The sequence below is a fragment of the Myotis brandtii genome, unplaced genomic scaffold (assembly GCF_000412655.1).
Source record: "Myotis brandtii unplaced genomic scaffold, ASM41265v1 scaffold483, whole genome shotgun sequence".
In the NCBI taxonomy this organism is placed as follows: Eukaryota; Metazoa; Chordata; class Mammalia; order Chiroptera; family Vespertilionidae; genus Myotis; species Myotis brandtii.
The window spans coordinates 1,613,333-1,635,556 of NW_005368456.1; the positions used below are offsets into that span (position 1 = coordinate 1,613,333).

Consider the following 22,224-nt stretch of genomic DNA (forward strand, 5'->3'; position numbering starts at 1 on the left):
TGGCTTCAAACAACATTTTCTGGATGCCTGGGCAGATGTCTACAGGGAACTCAGATGGAAAAGACAAGAGCCAGACGTGGAGGAACTCAAATGCCAGCAGACACATCTGCCGCCTCCTCCCGCACGTGGCTCATGTGTGGTGCTGTGGCTGAGTTCTACCCAAACACGAGGCTGTTGAGAAGGAGGGGCTAAAGGAGGATGTGGGTAGAGGATGGAATGTGGCTTTGGAGTCAGAAAGTTCTAGATTCAAATCCAGATTCAAACAGTTTCAGGTCCCTAAGCAATTTACTTAAACTCTTTTTGCCTCAGTTTCCTACATTCTTGATTGTTCTGAGGACTAGCTGTGTTAATGTACATATCATACATGAGGAGCACCAGGAATAAGAAAAAAGCTCAATAAAAGCTTATTTCTTCCCCCACCCAACTCACTCACTAGGAAAAGTTTTGGTTTCTCTCATTTACACTTGTAGGAAACTTTGATAATAATTTTCTTCCCTGATAAAACACACACATCTTATTGTAACACAAGTGTTGGTAGAGTTAGGCACTATTATATTTGATGGTACTCTTTTATATGGCTTTTGTTAGTATACAAAAGAATGCCTGTCGTTTTGTGCCACAGAAAAGAGGAATTTTTTTGTCCCCCTAATGTGACCTGGCTCTCCCAGCACAGCCTGGATTGGGACTATTAGAACCCCTATTTAGACACATAGAACATCCCCGCTCATTCACGAGTAGGTATTTATTGAACATCTCTCTGTCCCAGGCAGGGGTGGGCAAACTTTTTGACTCGAGGGCCACAATGGGTTCTTAAACTGGACCGGAGGGCCGGAACAAAAGCATGGATGGAGTGTTTGTGTGAACTAATATAAATTCAAAGTAAACATCATTACACCAAAGGGTACGGTCTTTTTTTTTTTTAGTTTTATTCATTTTAAAAGGGCGGGATCCGGCCCGCGGGCCATAGTTTGCCCACAGCTGGTCCCAGGTATGCGCCAGGTCCTAGGGGAGACACAAAATTGAATAAAACTAAGAAGTTGAGAGTCCCCAGAGATTGTGAGGAAAGGGGTTGGGAACTGACAGGAAGTGTGTGTGCAGTGAAGAAACCTGCACCAGAACAGGAAGTAAAAATTATGTGTTGTTGACCTGGACCTGCCACCACCTTACTGTAGTGACCCTGAACAAGTTCTCTTCCACTCGGAATGCCATCTGTCAAATGAGGGTCTGAGTCAGGTGAATGCAAAGTTTGCTCTGGAGCAGAATATTATAACTCTCATGAGCCAGGATTTATGACTGTGCAAATTCTCTGAATGGTACAAATTCCACAATCCCATACTGTCCTTCACACTGGCTGTACCTAAACTGTGCATTCTTAATCAATTCTGGTGCAGTGATTTCTGTATTTCCAGCATGAACTGATTCTGCTTTGCTTGCTAATTTTTCTCTTCTTTCTCTCTCCGTTCCTCTCTCTGCTTCCTTTCTCTGGACCCACTCATCCCTCTTTGATCTTCACCATGGTGACAGAAACTGAAATGGATTTGGAGAGTGAACTCGAGTCAGAGCAAGTGACCCAGTGAATGACGGGACCCCACACAGTGCAGACATCCAGGAATGGATCACTTACAAGACCCTGGGTCCCAGATCTACTCCACCCCTCCCCACCCTGCCAACACTCCATTCCCCGTTTCATTGTGGATCAGAAAGGATGCTAAACAAGGCAACACAGTCTCAAAGAATTAAAATTCCTGCCTGTATGAAAACAATTCTCATTTTAAGGGTTCACCCATCATTCAAACATTACTCTAGAAAATAATAAAAAAAACAATGGGAGACTTATCACCTCTAAGTGGACCATATTCTTCTCAAAGGAAAAATTACTTTGGTCCTAGAGACACAAGATTTAATAATATACAATCCCATGGCTTTAGGTTGACCAGGTCAAAGTGGGCCCTGGTTTCCAATCCACTCTACACTTCAAATTTAAATGGGTCAGAATGCCTGTGACTTTATGACTTTAATATTTTTACTTGTTGTTACTTTCTTAACATGAGTAGGTGGAACTAGGAATAACTCATATAGCCTGGATTTTTAGGGAATCTAGATATATCTTCATGCCTAAAAGCTTCCCTCCCACCTATACCTAACACAGGGCCAAGATTCCATCATTGAGAGTTCTTTCTTCTGGGGCTTACACATTTTGAATTTCTGAAAATTTACTGATTAAAGTTTTGCAAAAGATAGGGATCACATTGAAAGCAGCAGTCCTCAGCTCTGGTGCCATTGGACATCCCAGGGTCAATTGTAAGTAGTGATAAGGGCTGTGGAGTGCAGCCAACATACTGGAAATCTCTGCTTCTGCCTGAACAAAATCTGGACACACATATCAGAGAAGCCTTGCATTGCATTGTGACTACTAGTCAGTATGGTGAGGAAATGGCCTCTGGAAGAGGGCAGAATCTTGCAAGGGTGGACAAGGAGCTGTCCGGATGCCCCTAAGACAGGACATGGGATGGTTACTAAATACTATTGAATCAGTATTTTTAAGCCCCAAAAGTATAATAGATATGGTACTCAGTGTGATAAAGGAAATTATAATTTAGGCAGAAGGTTTGAAATGGGCCCAAATAATTGTAATAACAGGCAACTTAAGATGCATACATCAGAGAGAGGTCAATAAATAAAGCTCTGCAAAGAGAAATATGGAACCAGCCTTATCTGATTAGAAGAATAAGAAAAGTTTTTCAAGAAAAAGCCACATTTAAGGCCTTGAGGTGGTCAGAACATGGATACACAGGGTTTCCCATGTGGGGAAAGTAGCAAGGGGAGAGAGTGGCACAAGAAGGGATCTGTGATGCTGGAGCATAAGTCCGTGGAGGGGAAGGATGGAGGTGAGGCAGAGTGGAAGGGGGCCATCCCTGGGCCAACTCTGAGTTCTCTAAGAAGCCCCCAAATTGTGGCAAAGCATGCTCAATATGGCTTGTCAAGAAAGACATGGGTGATACAACCCATTCCAGAGAATAATGAGAAAGGGAATGGAGGAGAGTGTGAAAGTGGCCAGAGGAATCTTTAGAGAAAAGGATGAAACTCTCCTAAAGCAAACAAGACAGACTAGTTAAGGAAGCACAGTCTGGATGCAGCATCTTTGATAGTACCAGGCAGAGCTGCTCAAGGCCTCTCAAAAAGGGAAGTTGTCTCTAGGCCACCATAGCCTTGGGAAGAAGGCATACCCCTTTCCTGCTCACTCTACCCAAGCTGAAGTGATTTCCACTTTCCACTATGTATCACCTCCTCCATATGGTTGTAGGACCAGCTTTAGGAAGCGGGCAAAGTTACTTCTCTAGGGTGATGTGAAAGCAGGCCCTCCACCCAGAAAACGTCTCATCAGTGCTGGCTATGTCACATAGCTTGACCATCTCACACCATGTCTAAGACCAACCCTGGAATTCCTCCACCTGGAATTAGGTATCAGGTCTTGAGGATACCTTAGGTAAAATGAATTGCTAGATTGAAGTTAAGGGAGACAAGAGTCATACCAAGATCCAGGCACCAATCAATGGCATTTCCTAAAAAAGGAAGAAAAATGTGCTTTGAGACTCAGCCGGATAATGCATTGAAAACTGTTGATAGCTTTCAATAATAAATATTATCACCTCTTGTCGTCCTAGTGCTGATCTTCACATGCTCTCCTCATAGAGTAGACAAGTGTGTCTACTTTGAGTGATCAAAACAAATGGGAATGATTTGTCCAGGTGGGGGGTCGGATGCCAGAACAAAACACTAACCAGTTCGGGCTTTTGCCATCCTTGTGGGTAGAATGGACCTACATTTATTCCCATTCTTCATCCTCTGCTCCATCCCAGAGGGTCTTGGAGTTAGTTATATTTAAGTTTGACAACTCCTTGTTCAATCAAACAGATGAATTTGGAGTCCTACACAGTATCTGAGTAGCATCTCAGGGGTAAATTGCCCCCTTTCTGTTTCCCAAGGTGAGCAGGTAAAAATCAGGAAGAGAGAAACTCTGGAAATTCTACCAGGGCCTTGGGATGCAGTCCTCTGAAATTATCAGAAGGTTGACAATCAATATCCATCATTACCCAGCTAATACTGAGTATAGGCAGTTTTAACTAGAAAACAGATCCTTCAGAACTGTCATTTTGGTTTATTTAAAAGAAAAATTGAGTTAAGGTCAGGTCTAGTTCCCTGATCATAACTCACTGTGTGACCTTAGCCAGTTAAGTCTCCGGTCTGAGCTCATCTGTGAAGTAAAGTTGACCTTCTTGACACCTACCTTAGCAGTCCTTTGCAACTGTGAACTTCTGTGATTCCCCTATGATTCTTCAACTCTGGTAGAGGTTGTTAGACCTAAGATTAGGATTTCCTTAGGAATGAGCACCACCCCCTAACGAAAGAAACATTGACAGTTTGGGTCCTCAGCCTCTGACCTGGCTCCTGGCAGACTCATAATAGACTCTATCCATACTGAAAACTTGCCTGAGACCTAGTTGGACTGGAAATCTCCCCTGAGGAGCAGACATCTTTGGTCTTATCCTATAGCCAACCTCAATGTCCAGCCACCAATAATTGGGAAAAATAAGCAGGTGAAGACTAAAAGTTGGTCTACCCTGACCCCCACCTCCTGACATTTGTGTCTACAGAGAGCCAGCATGGTGGGGCTTTATTGCATTTCTTTCTGTTTTCCTTTCTTTTTTATTTATTTATTTATTTATTTATTTATTTATTTATTTATTTATTTATTTTGCTGAGCTCCAATATGAGCACATTAACGGCTCTTACTCAGCATGTGGTTGGGTCTGGAAGAACTGAATATCCTTTGGTTCTTCTCAGCTGGAATTTTTTGCTTAGCCATAGGCTTCAAGCTTGGGTAGAAGAGGCTAAGAGGATTGTACAATAGATCTGGAAGCCAAGGAAAGAGCCCTAGTAAGGAAGAGATGGGTCTGCTTAAATCTTAGCAGACCTGCCCTTGCCCTGAAATTGAGATTAGGCTAGGTGAGTTGATCACACAATAGATGGGAGAGACCCCAAAAGCAAGGCCACTGGTGATTTCATAGGTTGTGCCTTCCACAATCCCCTGGGGCATCATTCTCAGACTATAACGTGACTTACCGAAGCTATGTGCAGTGCACAACATGCCAGATGGCCCCAAGAAGAAGAGCAAAGGATAATTGAGGGATCTTACTCTCTTCTGTCTCAGTTGCAGACTGTGGTGCCCCAGCAGAGCTGGAACATGGACTGGTTACCTTCTCCACAAGAAATAACCTGACCACATACAAATCTGAGATCAGATACTCCTGCCAGCAGCCCTACTATAAGATGTACAACAATATCACAGGTGAGCCCTGCATACTAAATCAGCCCCCTCCCACCTCACACCCTCTGGGTTTCAGGGTTAGGTTGGAGGCTGAAACAGCCAATCAGTTGGCCACAGTTTGGCAGGATTGGGAAAGAAAACATTTGGAGACATGCCTTGCCTCTCCCTGGCTCAAGGCCTGCACACATCCACACTCACTGCCTCCCACAGAGAAAGAACCCTCAGGGACATGAGGCTGCCAAACTTGGAGTTATGGTTAGGGTTAGCACTAAGAAAATTCTCCTAATTTCTTAAAGCCTCCAAGTTCTCACTTTAAAAAGGGAGCAGTGATGGAGCTCACAGAGCTACTGTAGGATGCAGATGAGATAGTAGACATGAGTGTGATTCATTAAAGGGTTTGTTAAGTGGAGAAGGAAGGGAAGGGCAAGTGTTGCACAGAGCACTCTGTGAACCAAGGCCTGTGTGACTAATGATAAGTGCCTGCCAGGAGCTAAGCAGGGCTGGGTGGGGAAGGAGCGGCCCCCAGACAGGCGTGAGTCAGATTGCACAGAGCCTTGCACACCATGCTGAGACATGTGGTATTTGTTTTTGAGGGCAATGAGGAGCTATTGGTGATATTGAGCAGAGGAGGGGCATGGTGAGATCCTCATTTTAGAAAGAGCCTTCAGGTTGCAGAGAGGATTGGCTCAGAGGGAATGGCATCAGAAAGACAATTTGGAAGACTCAAATGATCCACAGTAGAGGAATTAAGAACCAAGATCCATTTTCCATGTGCTTTAAATTGACCATTTTCTCCCTTTTCTTCAATCTTTCCTCACTCTCCCAGGTATATATACCTGTTCTGCCCAAGGAGTCTGGATGAATGAAGTACTGGGGAGAAGCCAGCCCACCTGTCTGCCAGGTACACCCTTAAGTCCTCTGCTTCAACGTCTCCTATTCAAGGCCTTAGGCCCACAGGAGTTCTGGCTGTTAATGGAGGGGGAAGTTGAGGGCATGATGCTTTGATTGCTTTTTAAGATACCTTCAGAGGTTCAAAGGTCAGAGAAATCCAGCCTCACACCTTCTCAAACCAACTAGCCTCTATAGTTCTATATTTACATGTTCTATCAGGCCAGGAGCCTTTCTGTCTCCTTTCTCTGTAGTTTTTGCTCCCTTGACACCAGGTTTTTTAGCCTATGCAGTGGGTATGTGTCAGGAAAATCAAGAAAGTGGACACCCCATCCTCAATCACTCACTATGCTATAGAGGAAACAAACAACATTAGACAAATAACTATAGGACAGAGTAAGTTATTTCAAAGATTAATGTGTTCAAGTTTTACTGACTGCTGCTTCCCTGTAGCTCACCTACTGACCCACTTTAAAATGAATAAAAGACTTGTAGTAGCAGGGAGTGTCAATGTGCAGCTATGGATTTAGGGTATATTTTGTGGACACTTGTGTTAGCATTAAAAGTATAGATGATTTGCATCATAATCATGTCGCATATATGTATATATTGAAATCAATTTAGTAGAAAATTATAGCCCTAAATGTAGGGTTAAACAAATAACCCACAAAATTATATTTAATATTCACAACAGAAATTTATGCTTTAAAAAAAAGCAAGAATAGCAGTTATTGAAAGACAAAACCATTCAAGACAGCACTGAGGAGCAGTCCTGATTCTGGCTGCACATTCCTCCAGCAGTAGGAGTTTCAGAGTGTGGTGAAGTGTTGTGTAGCATCTGTATTTTACTGCACCAGAGTGTTGGGGAGATGGAAGTAGTGTTATTATTTGATGGAGATAGTGTTTTTTACACTTTAGTAACTCTCAATAACACTCAGTAGGCTTCTAGATGTTAGATTAGACATTAACATGGAAAAGCTATGGAGTGTCTACCATTAGCCTTAAGAACTGAAGAAAGTGTCAGCATTTGGGAATCAGCTTTGGCCAACACTGAGGAGCTATGAGATCCCAGAGAAAGAGGAAGTCAGTGCCTGTGGTTGTCTGGGAGTAGAGGGGTGAGGGCTGTTTAGGAAGACTTCACTTAGGAGGGCTTTATGCTTAGAAAGAATTCTTGAGGAAGTAAAAAAGGGGAAAGGTCAACCCATTCACACTCTACTAATCCCCATAAACTTGCTTAGGCTTAGAAAGACACCCAAGACTTTACACTGTTGGCAAAGTCTCAGAGAAAATGGGAAATGGTGGAGCTGTGATAAACTGGAAGGTCAAATCCCTACTTTGCTAAAATACTATGTGGGCCAAAGAAAACAGCACTGCAGGTGGATTCCATCCTGGGAAGCCATGTTATGACCTCTGGAAGGGGAAGAGGCCCTGAGCTGCAAGTCAGGGGCTTGGATTCTAGTTCTGGTATTGTCATTTCCTAATTGTGATCTAAGTAATATCTCTGAGACTAGGATTCCATACCTCAGAAGTGAGGGAGCAAACCCATGTGATCCATGACATTCTATAACTTTTATGGTCATCATCCTCTATATTTATACAAAGCATCTTGGATACAATGAGTCATAAAATTATTTTAACACTTGATGTTTGGCAGAACCATGGTGTATCATTGGGCCAGATTAGAGATTTATAAATTCTCTCCTCCTAAAACACTGAGATTGGACCCAGAAGCAAGCCAGAGTAGGGAAAACAATTTCATCGAGTGCCATAATATCCACCTTTCCACAAAAACTGATAAGCAAATATTATTTTCCCCTTATTTTACAGATGATAAAACTAAGAATCAGTGCAGTATAGTTTATCCAAAACTACCCACAGAAAGTTAGGGGCAGAGCTGGAAGGTGAACCCAAGACTTTTGATAACACAGCATTCTGAGCACTTCTTGATTCTGATTATATTTTATGCCATCTTTATGAACCTAATATCACATTTTTGTTTTGAAAGCACTCTCAGTTCCTCCAGTCTTCTAAGGCTCAAGTCTGGCTGCAGCACAGCTGAGGCTATAGTATTTCTTTTCTTTTTTAAAAAATATTTTTTTATTGATTTCAGAGAGGAAGGAAGAGGGAAAGAGAGAATCATCAATGATGAAAGAGAATAACTGATCATGTGCCTTCTGCACATCCCCTACTGGGGATTGAGCCCACAACCCAGGCATGTTCCCTTGACCAGAATAGAACCTGGACCCTTCAGTCCACAGGCCAACACTCTATCCACTGAGCCAAACCAGCTAGGGCAAGGCTATAATATTTCAAGAAGATTCCTTTCTCCCAGGAAGGACTATATGTAGAATGGTGTCAGCTGAAAGAATTACCCTATTTCCATGAGCCCTATCAATGACTTGTTGCATTATCCAGCTCTTAAAAGTAGAAAAACATATCAAGAAGAAAAACAGTCTTTGTGGAGAAAATGAAGTTAGAGTCATAAGAAATGGGCTCTACTTCTGGCTCTGGCACTACACTTTGAGTATGTCACTTGCCTTTTCTGAACCTTGGTTTCGCCATCTGTAAATTAGCTGTTTTCCAAGCTACCCTAACTCTGACATTCTAGGACTTGGGTTATGCCATTGACACCTTGGTTGGAAAAAAATGCCAGTCAGCACTGGTTTTGTTGTGATCATGGACTAAGCCACAGGCATGTCTTTTACCAGATGAGGGCCTTTCGGCACTACATGAGTCATTGTGCAGAGCTCATCACAGACCTGCCTTGAGCTGTCACCTTGTAGGCTGCTGCTTGTAATTGGGAGTCTGGCCTTCAACTGTGAAAGGCCTGGGGTGAACAACAGGGTAACTCAAGAACAAATAAGAAGCATTTGGCATCAGGATGAAGAGCATCTGTAAAGCATTAGATTTCTAAAAGCCTGACTTCCCAAGGGTGCCAAGAACACTCAAATGCTCTTTGGTCTTTGTTGATAGTTTCTAGGGCCAAGGAGTGTAGCCTGGCCATTTGCAACCAAAAGGAGGCCCATGCTCCCACCAGGCTTACCTCCCAGGCCTAAGAACCAAGCTGGGAAGGGTCCATGTGAACTTGTTCTTAGCCAGCGGGGCATGATCCTGAAGAACCTCTGCTCAGGAGCCAGCCAAAAATGTTTGGCTGCAGAGGCTGGTGGTGCATGTGCATGCTCGGGGTCCAACTCAGAGGAACGAAGTTTGATCAGACCTTTCTTCTTCCCCTGAAGGTATACAGGGTTCCTGGGTGCAATGATGGGTGGCTCAGAACAGGGCCCATGCATCATTGCTCGTAGATTATGCCACCTTTCCCTATCCTTAGATGTCTTGGGCATCCATTCTCAGCTTGAGTCCTTTATGCTAGAGAAGAAAAGGTTAGAGGGCCCATCATGTGATCTTTATATATAATGAGGCATTGTGGGATACAGGACAAGACATTGATTGCAGAATCTAGTTAAGCCCCTGCTACTTACCTTAATAGCCATGTGACCTTGGGTAGTCACTTAACCTCTGGAGAGTTTCACTTACCTATAAAATGGGGGTGACCAGGGCAAATAAAATAAAAATTAAAGGAATTTGGGATTTAAAATATCCTTGGAGATCATCTTAAACTGCCTCATTTAGCAGATCAAAAATTAAAATCTAGAGAGGGCAATTTACTGAGCCAAAGTCACACAGAACATAGGAGAGAAAAGCCAGGTCAAGGCCTTAGCTGTCTTGGCTCCCAGTCCAGTTTCGTGTGACTTACTAGACCATCTTTTAGTTTCTTTCATCTCTCAAAGCCCATGACCTGTGGTTTTTAGAAGTTTTATAAGTGCCCACAGTATGGACAACTTCTGGTATATGAGATGCCTTTCTAGAGGAAAAAAAAAATGGGGGCGGGGGGGGGGGGGATCACTATTAGAGACTGGCCAGGCTCAAGATGGTCCAGCCCAAAAGTGATCCTGGCTGGAAATGGTTCAAGATGATGATGGTCTATACATGAAATGGTCTGATCCATAGATGGCCCTGACTACAGAAGGTCCAGACTATAGCTCAGCCAGACTAGAAAAACTTAGGCCAAACATGACCCAGCACAGAGATCTTCCAGGCTAGTGTGGCCATGATGTAGAGTACGGTCCTGTGGTGGCATAATCTACAGTGGGTGAGATGTGAATTTCTCTTAGTGGCTCTTTTCACATGATGACCTTTTCACAGTATGTCTCTTGTCCCCACTCCCTTCTTCTCCTTACAGTGTGTGGTCAGCCCTCCCGCACCCTGCCAAACCTGGTCAAGCGGATCATCGGGGGCCGGAATGCCGAGCCCGGCCTTTTCCCATGGCAGGCCCTGATAGTGGTGGAGGACACCTCAAGGGTGCCAAATGACAAGTGGTTTGGGGGTGGGGCCCTGCTCTCTGAGTCCTGGATCCTCACAGCAGCCCATGTGCTGTGCTCACAACGCAGAGACAACACAGTGACACCAGTCTCCAAGGAGCACATCACTGTCTACCTGGGCCTGCACGACATGCGGGACAAATCGGGGGCTGTCAACAGCTCAGCTGCCCGAGTGGTGCTCCACCCAGACTTCAACATCCAGAACTACAACCATGATATAGCTTTGGTACAACTCCAGGAACCTGTGCCACTGGGACCCCGCATCATGCCCATCTGCCTGCCAAGACCCGAACCCGAAGGCCTAGAGCCCCACATGCTAGGCCTGGTGGCGGGCTGGGGCATCTCCAATCCTAATGTGACAGTGGATGAGATCATCAGCAGTGGCACTCAGATCTTGTCAGATGTGTTGCAGTATGTCAAGTTACCCGTGGTGCCACACGCAGAGTGCAAAACCAGCTATGAGTCCCGCTTGGGCAACTACAGCGTCACAGAGAACATGTTCTGTGCCGGCTACTATGAAGGTGGCAAGGACACATGCCTTGGAGATAGTGGCGGGGCCTTTGTCATCCTTGATGACTTCAGCCAGACCTGGGTGGCCCAAGGCCTGGTGTCCTGGGGAGGCCCTGAAGAATGTGGCACCAAGCGGGTCTATGGGGTCTACACAAAGGTCTCCAACTATGTGGACTGGGTGTGGAAACAGATGGGCTCTCCTCAAGGTCTGGGGGAGCTCCAGGTGGAGCGGTGAGCTGACTGGCCTCCTCAGGGCCTGCCTGCCCTGCCTCAGCCCAAGCGAGGCTGGCCCCACACTTCTGACAGCACACTCCATGTTACTCACTGACTAGACCAAATGGAATGGAACATGCTTCTCCCATCCTCTGGGGACAGCCCCAGGACCCTGAGAGGCAGCACAGCGGTATGGAGGAGAGTCTCTACACAAAAGACCTGGGCCCATGGCCCTGGGCAAGTCCCTTTCCCTCTCCAGGCCTCACTGTCCTCAGCAATACAAGGGAGCTGGACATCTGGGCCAGTCCTAGCACTCCTCTCCAGGACCGCTTTATCCCAGTGGCCTTATTCACTCCTATTCACTTATCAAATCCACTGTTGCTGTAACTGGACCTGATTGTTAGAAAATGTTTCCTTACATTGAACTGAACTACAAGTCCATATATTTTGCTAGCTCTGTCCTCTGGGCACAAACAAGTCTAGATCCTCCTCTAGGAGAAAACCATTCAGGTTTGGGGAGATGGAGATTATACCCTGAGGCCCCTCTCTCCTAGTGAAATCCCTGCAGTACTCTTATCCCTGGGATTTCTCTCCCAAAACTTCTTGTAGTCCAAGCTTTAGTCTTTATGTTATCTGTTAAAGGGACTTCAAGGGACAGACAAAGCTGGGGATGTCTGGATGACTCGGGCAGGAGAAAAGCAATGGGAGGCTCTCCAACCCTGTTAAATTCCTATTGTCAACTCAGAACTTGTTATTTTGGACCACATGTCACTCTCAAATACCAGCTGACTACATGGGGTACTCCAGACAAGCATGAAGCAACCTGCGAGCCTTGGAATGTATCATCTGAAAAGGCTGCCTGAGCCCCAGCCCCAGACATGGAGACTCATCTGGATTGCTTGGAAGAAGAGAAGGCCCATGCTGTGCCCCGCTGTGCTTCTGAGTAGGAAAACAGAAGAAGGGTGGGCTAAGGACATTAGGAGTGACCTCATCCCACCAGGCTGCCCAGCATGTCCATGATCTGAGCTCTGCAGAGAATCCATCAGCATGGATGTTCAGAGGCATGAACTCCTCCAGTTTCCAGGAGCCCGAATAAAGGGCAGCAGAGATTTGCCTGTGAAAGGCAGTGAAACGAGACGGAGAGCCAAGAGTCGTAAGCTCCAGCCCCAGCTCTATCCCCCACTGGCTGCATAACCTTTGACAAATCACTTTCCCTTTGGGGGCTCAGTTTCCCCATCTATAAAAGAAGGCATTGGATCTCCATCAAGGTCCTTTTAGCTCCAGCAGTCAGTGCTTCCAATTGCCAGCAGCCTCTCCAAGGCCTTCACAGGACCGACAGTCCTCCTGGGATTTTCAACCAGAGACAGGTGGCCAGAGAAGCCCCCAAGAGGGACTCCCAAGAGAACAGTTGGGAAGTGTCCACTTTTTTAATGGGTTCATGAAACCACACTCCTGTGCCTATGAGCGCTGCATGTAGAGGATGCTCTATATTGTATATCTTATATCACAAGCTCACCACTCTGTAAGGTGCCTCTGCACTCTGTGTCTCCTGTCAGGGATCTAAAGTGGAAATAAAACCTCTGTGGATAATCAACAGCCTTCATTTGGGGGTTTGATTATTGTTGATATTTGTTTGTTTGTGACTCTTTAAAAAGAAACTTACCCCTCATAAAGCCAAAATTGCTTCCATTACGGAAAAGGTACAATGTTTGTCACCTAGATATCATCCAAGAAAAGGTGATGAGGAGTGGGGTTGGTTACTGACATGTGTCCTCTCAGAGGCTGCACATTCCTTCATTGCATTGCCTGCTATTTTAAGTCCTTGACTTCAAAGAGCTCAAACTTGCATGCAAGGCAAGGTCCTGTGCTTCTAGGTCTCACACAGGCAAGAGGAGTTAAATGTCATAAGAGAAGTGGAGATGGCAGTATTATGGGAACTTAAAAAGAAGAAGAAATCCATACAGCTGAAGGGGGTCTGGGGGAGCTTTGCAGAGAGGTTGCAAAGGCTGTTCTGGGAGATGAAAGCACAGGCAGAATGGACAAAGATCAAGCAGGAAAGTGGGCATGAGTAGAGTGAGAGCAGTGGGGGTTAAGGGAGAGTGGAAAGAGTCTTGAAAGCCATTCTATGTTTGCACTCTGTCCTGAAACTAGTGACTCTCTACTTTGGGGTATATCACAATCACCTGGGATGCTTGTTAGAAATGCAGATTCCTGGGTCCCGCAGCCCCCCCCCCCCCCGGGAAATTCTGAATCAGCAAGTCTGAAGGTGGGCAGCATAGTGTGGAAAGTGGCTTGTGAGGAGGAACTGAGCTACAGAAACAGGTTGGGAAGCTACTGCAATCATTCTGGAGGGAAATGGTGAAAATCCACCAAACCTAGAGCTATGATAACATAGATGTGGGGGCGGAGAGTTTTAAAACATTTAAACAGTGTGTTCAGCAGGGCTTGGTGTCTAGGCATAGAAACAGTGCAGGTGTGGGGGTAGCACAAGCTAGCCTGTTAGTGAGGGCTGGCCATGGGATGCACTCATGCTGTGCCTTGGTTTGGAGTTTGTATTATAATGACAATATCATGCTTTCTACACCATTGGGAACTGAAACAATCCTGAACTATGTGTAAAACTTTATATGTAGCTGGTTTCAAGGATTACCATGTCCTGTGTTCTATTATCGTTCAGATTTTTACTTTCCTCTAGATATTTTTACTGTGTGTGTTGTGACATATTCAGACACTGAGGGGTCATGAGGTTACATGGAGAGCACACTGTGACATGGAGTGGAAGAGACATATTACTCTCTGTTTCCCCTGGTGATTTTTTTTTACTGGCTTAGTGATTGAATATGGGGATGAAGGAAAGGAAGGCAACAAAGAAGAGGCCAGTGCAGACGTTAAATGCAGGCATTAACAGACATCTGAATAACAAAGAGGAGAAGGTTGGTGAAGGGCAGAGACCAGGGCTTGGTTTTGCTGTGCTTGATGAGTTCATGAGCACATCCAGCTGGAGATGAGGAAGGAGATATTTCAGAGGAGGGGCGTTTAGAGACACTGATTTGAAATCCATCAGTGTATAGGTAGTGTCATGGCATGGGAGTAGATAGTATTATCTACTGGAAGTTTTCAGGAGGAAAAAAGCGGGGGGGGGGCGGGGGGGGGGAGGGCAGAACAAGGGAAATACCAGTATGGGAGGCATAAAGAGAAACAAGAGAGACAAAAAAAAAAGAGAGATCAGAAACAGGAAGAGAAGTGCTTCAGAAGCCAAGGAGGAAAAGTGTCAAGAGAGATAAAAAGTATTTAGCAGTGCAAATGTCACAGGATAGTCCAGAGGAACACCTTAGGCTGGACATTGCCCAGGGACAGGCACCCTGGCTCCACTGTCACCTCTGAAAGAATAGCCAGGGAGCAGGCCCCATGCTGGTGTTTAAAGTCCCTAATCCTGCCTTTCTCCTCCTCCTCTCTCCTTCTCCCTCCTCCTCTCTCCATCTTCTCCTCCTCTTTCCTCCTTCTTCTTCCTCCTCTTCTTTTCCTTCTTCTTCGCCTTCCTCCTTCTCTCATTCACTTTCTCTTTCTCTACCTTCTCTCTTTTGCTCCCTCTCCTTCTCTCCCCTCCCCTCCTTCCACCTGGAGAGGGAGGGAGAGGAGGAGGAAGGAAGGAACAGGAGAGATAGATAGGGAGCATGGGAGAGGTTTTTAGCTTTTCCTGAGGCAGGACACTACCCTCACATTCTTCCTCCTTTGTGGCTTATAGAAAAATTATATGTTCAGTTCTCCCAGTTGTAGTTTCTTGAAACCTACAAATGTTTTACCACAGCCCCTGACTCTTCAAATGAAAGCTTGTATTTCCAGACTTTGGTTTGTACTTTGCTCTTTCAAAAGTCAAATTTGTACCTAGCCTCACCTAAAACAATGATGCTCCAGCTTCAATAGTGAGGAGTCACAGGGCAAGAAAACTTCCTAGGGATGAAGAATCAATGAGATAAAATTTCAAATAGTATCTATCTCCCTATACATGTATATATCACTAAGTTCCATGTATGGGCCCAGAGCCATTCTATCTCCATCTATGTTTGTGTATCTATTAACTATTCAAATGACCACTTTACTTCCAAGTATGTGAAGAGCATGGTGCTTCTTCCAAATTCACCTCAAAGGAGAAGGAAGGATGTGGAAACTGTCAACTCTTCTCTCCAGAATCGTGGCTACGGAAGGAAGGGATAGGAGACACTTTGAAATGAATGGGACGCAGGGAGGGTAAAAATTTGATTTTAGGATGAGAAGGCCTGACCCTGTTTTGGAGGCATAGATAAAGGAGAGCTGAAAAATACAGAAAAGGGATAAGAATCCATAAAGCCAGGTCCTCAAGAGTTTGGAAGTGAGGAGATCCAAAGCCCGGAATTAATTCTGGAGAGAAGAAAGTTTGCAGAGGAAGCAGATGGCGTGAGGGATGGCTGGGGCACTTCCCATCCAGTGGGCTTTGAGTATCTGCTGGGAATGGGGAGAGGAGGTTAGCTTAGTGAGAAAGAGAATTATAGACTCACATAATTGAAGGCTATACCAAAAGGCTTCAGGTATGGTTAGATCAAGGGTTTCAAATATCAGGATACAATCTCTCCCTTGCTTCCTCCTCATCTTCTAGTTCTACTTTTCTCTATTAGTATCGCTATTCTCAACAGATTCTCCATGAAGTGATCTTTGGCATATCTGGGCTTATAGCCAGTATTTTAGCAACCCCAACAGAGAAAGGTCTCTCTAATATGCTTAACCCCCAAGTCAGGCTTTCATTGGCCAGGCCAAGGTTACATTCCCACCTCAGAGCAAATGCTGTGACCAGGGGATGAGAGGCATGAATCAGTCAGGTCTGGGTCACATTCCTACCTCTAAAACCAGAGATAAAGTCATTCTAACTCAGTATATATGGTCTGGGAATAGGGGAAGAGCAAATCCCAGAGGAAAATTGATGTGCTGTCACTGAATGGGGCCATGGATGCTGGGAGCTCAAAAATTAACAGTTGTTCCTAACAGAGAGTAATGAGCTGGCAGCTCTGGCAAAGGACAGGATGGAGCCAAGAGTGTGACATGTTTCCTCTCCCCTGGCCACCACAGTGTGTGGGCTCCCCAAGTTCTCCCGGAAGCTGATAGCCAGGATCTTCAATGGGCGCCCGGCTGACAAGGGAACCACCCCCTGGATTGCCATGCTGTCACACCCGAATGGGCAGCCCTTCTGTGGAGGCTCCCTTCTAGGTAAGGAGAAGGTGGAAGGGGTGGGAAACCCAGGGTTAGGAACCAGTGTGGGAGCAAAGGTAGACTGATCAACATTTCTTCATTGAGAACCACTGTCTACACCAGTAGCAGGGCCAAAAAGTATAGTGTTGTAGAAAGGGCCCTCAGCTGGGGTCAGGGGATATGTGTTCCTGTTCTAGCTGGCTCCTTTAGTCAGCAAATACCTACTGAGTCCTGGTCAGTCTCTGGCACTTGGAAGGATCAGAGAGTCAGCCCCTCAAACATGGATTACAACACATGGCTCAAAGGCAGGGTGTGCCAAGGCTGTGGAAGCAGGGAAAACCAGAAAATTCACCCTGGAGAAGTGAGGGAACTTTCTTACAAAGGCCTTGAATGCCTCACTTAGGAATTTATATTTTATCCTAACACTGTTGCAAGGCTTATAAGCATGTTCTGGAAAGTTCTCTCCAGAGGCTATGTGGATTGAAAAGGATGGTGACTCAGGAGGCTAGGGTTCAGTGAGGTAGCTATTGCAGTAGTCAGGAGGGAAGTCATTAGCTTCAGAATGAGGACAGGGGCCGAGAGATGACAATGAGACAGATTCGATAGCATTGGGAAATAGAATCATCAGGATTTTGTAACGGATTAAATGTGGTGGGAGTGGGAGCAAGGGCAGGAAAGGAAAGGCTGACAGACCTTTCTGCCACAATTGGGTCCAGATGACCTAAGGTCCATTCCAGCTCTGACATCCTAAGAAAAAGTAATAGCACTCTGGAGTCTGCAGCCAATGCCTGGCTTGATCCCATCACAGAGGAAGCAGGTCTGGATGGGTTCACATCTGCCTACACAGCTCCTGGGGCTGCTGGTCTCGCCTCTCACTAACCCACCTCCTCCAGGGTTCAGTCAGGTGAGGACAGCTCCCCACCAGGCATCCCCAAGGGCAGGTACCAGGCCTGGACACCCTGGGGTATGTGAAAGGGCAACCAGGCATTAGCCCTCCTCTTCAAGAAATTGATCCTTACATTCCCACAAACACAAAGGTGAGTATTACCACCCTATTAAGCCTCCCAAAGAGGCACAGAGTGACTACAGGTGACAGGGGCAGCCCTGTGAGGAATGGGCAGGGGAAATGACCAAGGGGTAGAAGGAGGGAGAGGGACAGAAAGACAGGAAGCAGGGAAAACCAGGAAATTCACCCTGGAGAAGTGAGGGAACTTTCTTACAAAGGCCTTGAATGCCTCACTTAGGAATTTATATTTTATCCTAACACTGTTGCAAGGCTTATAAGCATGTTCTGGAAAGTTCTCTCCAGAGGCTATGTGGATTGAAAAGGAGGGTGACTCAAGAGGCCAGGGTTCAGTGAGGTAGCTGGTTTTTTTGTTTGTTTGTTTGTTTTTAACGGTTTTATGAGAGCTTTAATGGCACAAATGATTATAGCTACAAGTTATACATGTATTGTAAACGGTATATAATGATACAAAGTGCTAACTAAATAGATGAAGAATGCAGAATCACTTTGGCTCAGTTAATTCCAATAATTTCAACAACTGGTTCACTTAAAAATTCATCTGCCTGGCTAAGTCTTCAATTTTTAGAACAGTAAATATTTGTACTGCAATCAAAGTAACTTGTTGCACTTTTCAATGTGCAAGTTTGTACAGTTTTACTCTTGACTCTATTTATAAATATTTTAAGCCAGTTTTTATCACACAGTAGAAAAACGAAGCCTGCCTTTTCATCTCCAAATTGTAAACAGGTGCAAAGCTTTTTAAACATTCCTCTTAAAATGTCAACTTTTAATTGTTGGATTCTCCTTTCCAATCACATAACATAAATATCTGTCCTGTAAGCTAGTGCAACCAATAAACACTGCATGATTCCACCTTATAGAAGTTCTACTGTGACCATGTAATAAACAGGACAAAATTTCACTGGTATTTTTAAGAAAAAGGGCAAAACTAAATTTATTTTCAATGTTGAAAAAATATCATTAATATACCAAGTTCAATCATACTGATAGAACTGTTACTGAATTTCAAAAGAGAGCGATGCAGTGCCTGTACAAAGTTGGTCTTATTTTAAGAATAATTTTGCTTTTCCCTCCCATAATACCAAATTGTATATTATAGCAGTTTAATTATTTAGTTCTCTTAACTTTACCAGCTTTTCCAATTTTATTCAGGCTTTTCAAAATCAGTGGATCATCAAATTTTTGTTCTTCCCAAAGAAATTTAAATATAAACATTGTGTCCAATGCTTATTTGTATCTACTGCATGTTTATTCCCTGTTATGTTTTGAAGATGTTAGAAGTCTGCTTCTCTATCCTCGACCACGCTATGAGTTCTCCCATGCTCCACCCTGCACAGCTCTCCTAATCTAGAATCTTTCTCCTCCTCCTGGTATTCAATTTTTTAGAGGGAGTGCAGGGTGGGAGGGAACGCAGGAAAGGGGCTGAGGGACAGAGGAAGGAGGGAAAGCACCACCATTTCGACAGCTCAGGGACTTCAAGAGTATTTGCAGAGCTGGGAGGCAACGCCACATCTCTGGACTTCCTATTGCACATCCCTGGGTTCATTTAAATGCTCCAGAGCCTTGCTCTGAGATGGCTCTCTCATCCCATTTTATCCACATGGAAAATTTGGTCAACACTCCCTGGCTGTGGACAGAGCTCAAAAATGCCTCCAGACAAAGAGATTGACCTGCATTGAGCTCTATTTAGAACCCAACAGCCAGAGCACATAGCTGCTCCTGAGAGGGCCAAGGAGAGCCTAAAACCTGCTCCCAAAAGGTACCTCTGCCTGGGACTCTGAACTCTGACCTGAAACCCACACCCTAAAACCCTGGTGCCTTTCTTTCTTTTGGCTCATCCTGGTTATGACTATAGTTTTAGTTACTTATGAGTTTATCATATGCTTCACCTAAAGGATGAGCCAAAGCCTGACCCTATATTAAACAAAGGGCAGGAACCGGTCCACTGAGGGGAAAAGACAGCTGAGATAGAAGACATGCTCTAAGCTGATGGTCAGGAGACCCAGGGTCTGGCCCTGGCCTGTTACTAACCTTCTGAGTGACCCTACAGATCCCTACATTCCTCCAGGCCTCAGGATCCATATATATAAAACTAGAGGCCTGGTGCACAAAATTTGTGCACTGAGGGGGATGTCCCTCAGCCCAGGCTGCACCCTCTCCAATCTGGGACCCCACAGGGATCAGGCCTAAACCAGCAATCGGACATCCCTCTCACAACCAGGACTGCTGGCTCCTAACCACTCACCTGCCTGCCTGCCTGATTGCTCCTAACCGCTTCTGCCTGCCAGCCCGATCACCCCTAACCACTCCCCTATTGGCCTGATTAATGCCTAACTGCTCCCCTGCTGGTCCTATCACCCCCAATTGCCCTCCCCTGCTGGCCCAATCACTCCCAACTGCCCTCCTCTGCTGGCCAAATCATCCCCAACTGCTCTCCCCTGCCAAATTGAATGCCCACAACTGCCCTCCCCTACTGGCCATCTTGTGGCAGCCATCTTGTGATGACATGGGGTGACCATCTTGTGGTGGCTATCTTGTGAAAACATGGGGGAGGCCATCTTGGGATGACGTGGGGGTGGCCATCTTGTGATGACGCGAGGGCACAGGGCCACCTAGGCTTCTATTAGTATAGATGAGAGGTTAGGATCAGAGCAGTGGTGGCAATAGTATCATCTGGGGAACTTTAAAACATATTTGTGCCTGGGCCAACACTCCCATAACTTAGCTGGTCTGGCTTCAGGGCCAGGTACTTTTTTTTTTTTTAATTAAATCTTTATTGTTCAGATTATTACAGTTGTTCCTCTTCCCCCCCCCCCATAGCTCCTCTCCACCCGGTTCCCACCCCACCCTCTGCCCTTACCCCCCCACTGTCCTCATCCATAGGTGTACGATTTTGTCCAGTCTCTTCCCGCACCCCTTTCCCCCCTGAGAATAGTCAGTCCACTCCCTTTCTATGCCCCTGATTCTATTATATTCACCAGTTTATTCTGTTCATCAGATTATTTATTCACTTGATTTTTAGATTCACTTGTTGATAGATGTGTATTTGTTGTTCATAATTTGTATCTTTACCTTTTTCTTCTTCTTCCTCTTCTTAAAGGATACCTTTCAGCATTTCATATAATACTGGTTTGGTGGTGATGAACTCCTTTAGCTTTTCCTTATCTGTGAAGCTCTTTATCTGACCTTCAATTCTGAATGATAGCTTTGCTGGATAAAGTAATCTTGGTTGTAGGTTCTTGCTATTCATCACTTTGAATATTTCTTGCCACTCCCTTCTGGCCTGCAAAGTTTCTGTTGAGAAATCAGCTGACAGTCGTATGGGTACTCCCTTATAGGTAACTGACTTTTTTTCTCTTGCTGCTTTTAAGATTCTCTCTTTGTCTTTTGCTCTTGGCATTTTAATTATGATGTGTCTTGGTGTGGTCCTCTTTGGATTCCTTTTGTTTGGGGTTCTCTGCGCTTCCTGGACTTGGAAGTCTATTTCTTTCACCAGGTAGGGGAAGTTTTCTGTCATTATTTCTTCAAATAGGTTTTCAATATCTTGCCCTCTCTCTTCTTCTGGTACCCCTATAATTCTGATGTTGGTACGCTTGAAGTTGTCCCAGAGGCTCCTTACACTATCTTCGTATTTTTGGATTCTTTTTTCATTTTGCTTTTCCGGTTGGGTGTTTTTTGCTTCTTCGCATTTCAAATCTTTGACTTGATTCTTGCGATCCTCTGGTCTGCTGTTGGGAGTCTGTATAATATTCTTTATTTCAGTCAGTGTATGCTTAATTTCTAGTTGGTCCTTTATCACAACATCGAGGGTCTCACTAGATTTCTTAAGGATCTCAATACATTTATCGGCGGTTTCCATAAAATTCTTGAAAAATCTTAGAACCGTGGTTTTGAACTCTATATCCAGTCGTTTGCTGTCCTCCATTTCTGTCATTTGTGACCTGTTTCTTTGTCTTCGCATTTTGTCTGCTTCCCTGTGTTGGTAGAGTGGTTTTGTGTGCTAGGTGTCCTACAGGGCCCAGTGGCTCAGCCTCCCCAGTTACCTGAGGTGGACACTCTTGGTGCACCCCCTTGTGGGCTTTGTGCACAGTCTTGTTGTAGTTATGCCTTGATTGTTTTAGGTGTCACTGGGAGGAATTGACCTCCAGGCCAATTGGCAGTGAGAATCAGCTGTGTCTGCAGTGGGAGAACTTCTGTGCTGAAGACACCCTTCTGGGGCAAGACTTGCTTCAGTGGGGCTTTGGTGCTCACTGAGTCTGCCCCCTGAGTGTGTTCCTTATGAATCTGAGGAGTTGTAATCTGGGTGGTCCCACTCTGACCACTGGGTACACTGGCTCTTGGATCTAAGGAGGTGCTAATTAAGCCTCTTCCTGAGGTTACCCAGCAGGAGCTATGAAGAGATATGCAGATTCCCCTTCCTTTTTTGGGGGTTTGGGGGTGCCCAGATGAGGCCCAGCTGAGAAGCAATGCAAGCTGCTGTGGGGCCTTGGGCCTTCTCTTGGAAGTTCTGGGTCTGTCTGGCCCAGCTGCAATTTGTTAGGTAGTTGTCAGGTTGTAAAGGACCCGGGCATTCATATGCAAAAGGCTTTGCAGCAGCCTGGATGGGGCGGGGTCTCGGAATCAACAGGGCGGAGCAAGCAGCTATGGCTGATTCCCAG

At 45.3% G+C, this 22,224-nt stretch overlaps 1 protein-coding gene across 3 annotated transcripts in view; it reads left to right on the plus strand.

Moving 5' to 3' along the window:
• Positions 1 to 22,224, plus strand: part of MASP1 (mannan-binding lectin serine peptidase 1 (C4/C2 activating component of Ra-reactive factor)) — a 63,789-nt gene that overhangs the window by 33,649 nt on the left and 7,916 nt on the right. Inside the window, exons 9-11 of one of the 3 annotated variants that reach the window (XM_005876273.2) lie at positions 5,213 to 5,350; positions 6,156 to 6,230; positions 16,420 to 16,557. In XM_005876273.2, the coding sequence (XP_005876335.1) occupies positions 5,213 to 5,350; positions 6,156 to 6,230; positions 16,420 to 16,557 (351 nt within the window). Of the gene's footprint in view, positions 1 to 1,524; positions 2,989 to 5,212; positions 5,351 to 6,155; positions 6,231 to 10,457; positions 12,916 to 16,419; positions 16,558 to 22,224 lie in introns of those variants that run through there. The other 2 variants (XM_005876272.2, XM_005876274.2) reach the window with 2 other exon arrangements.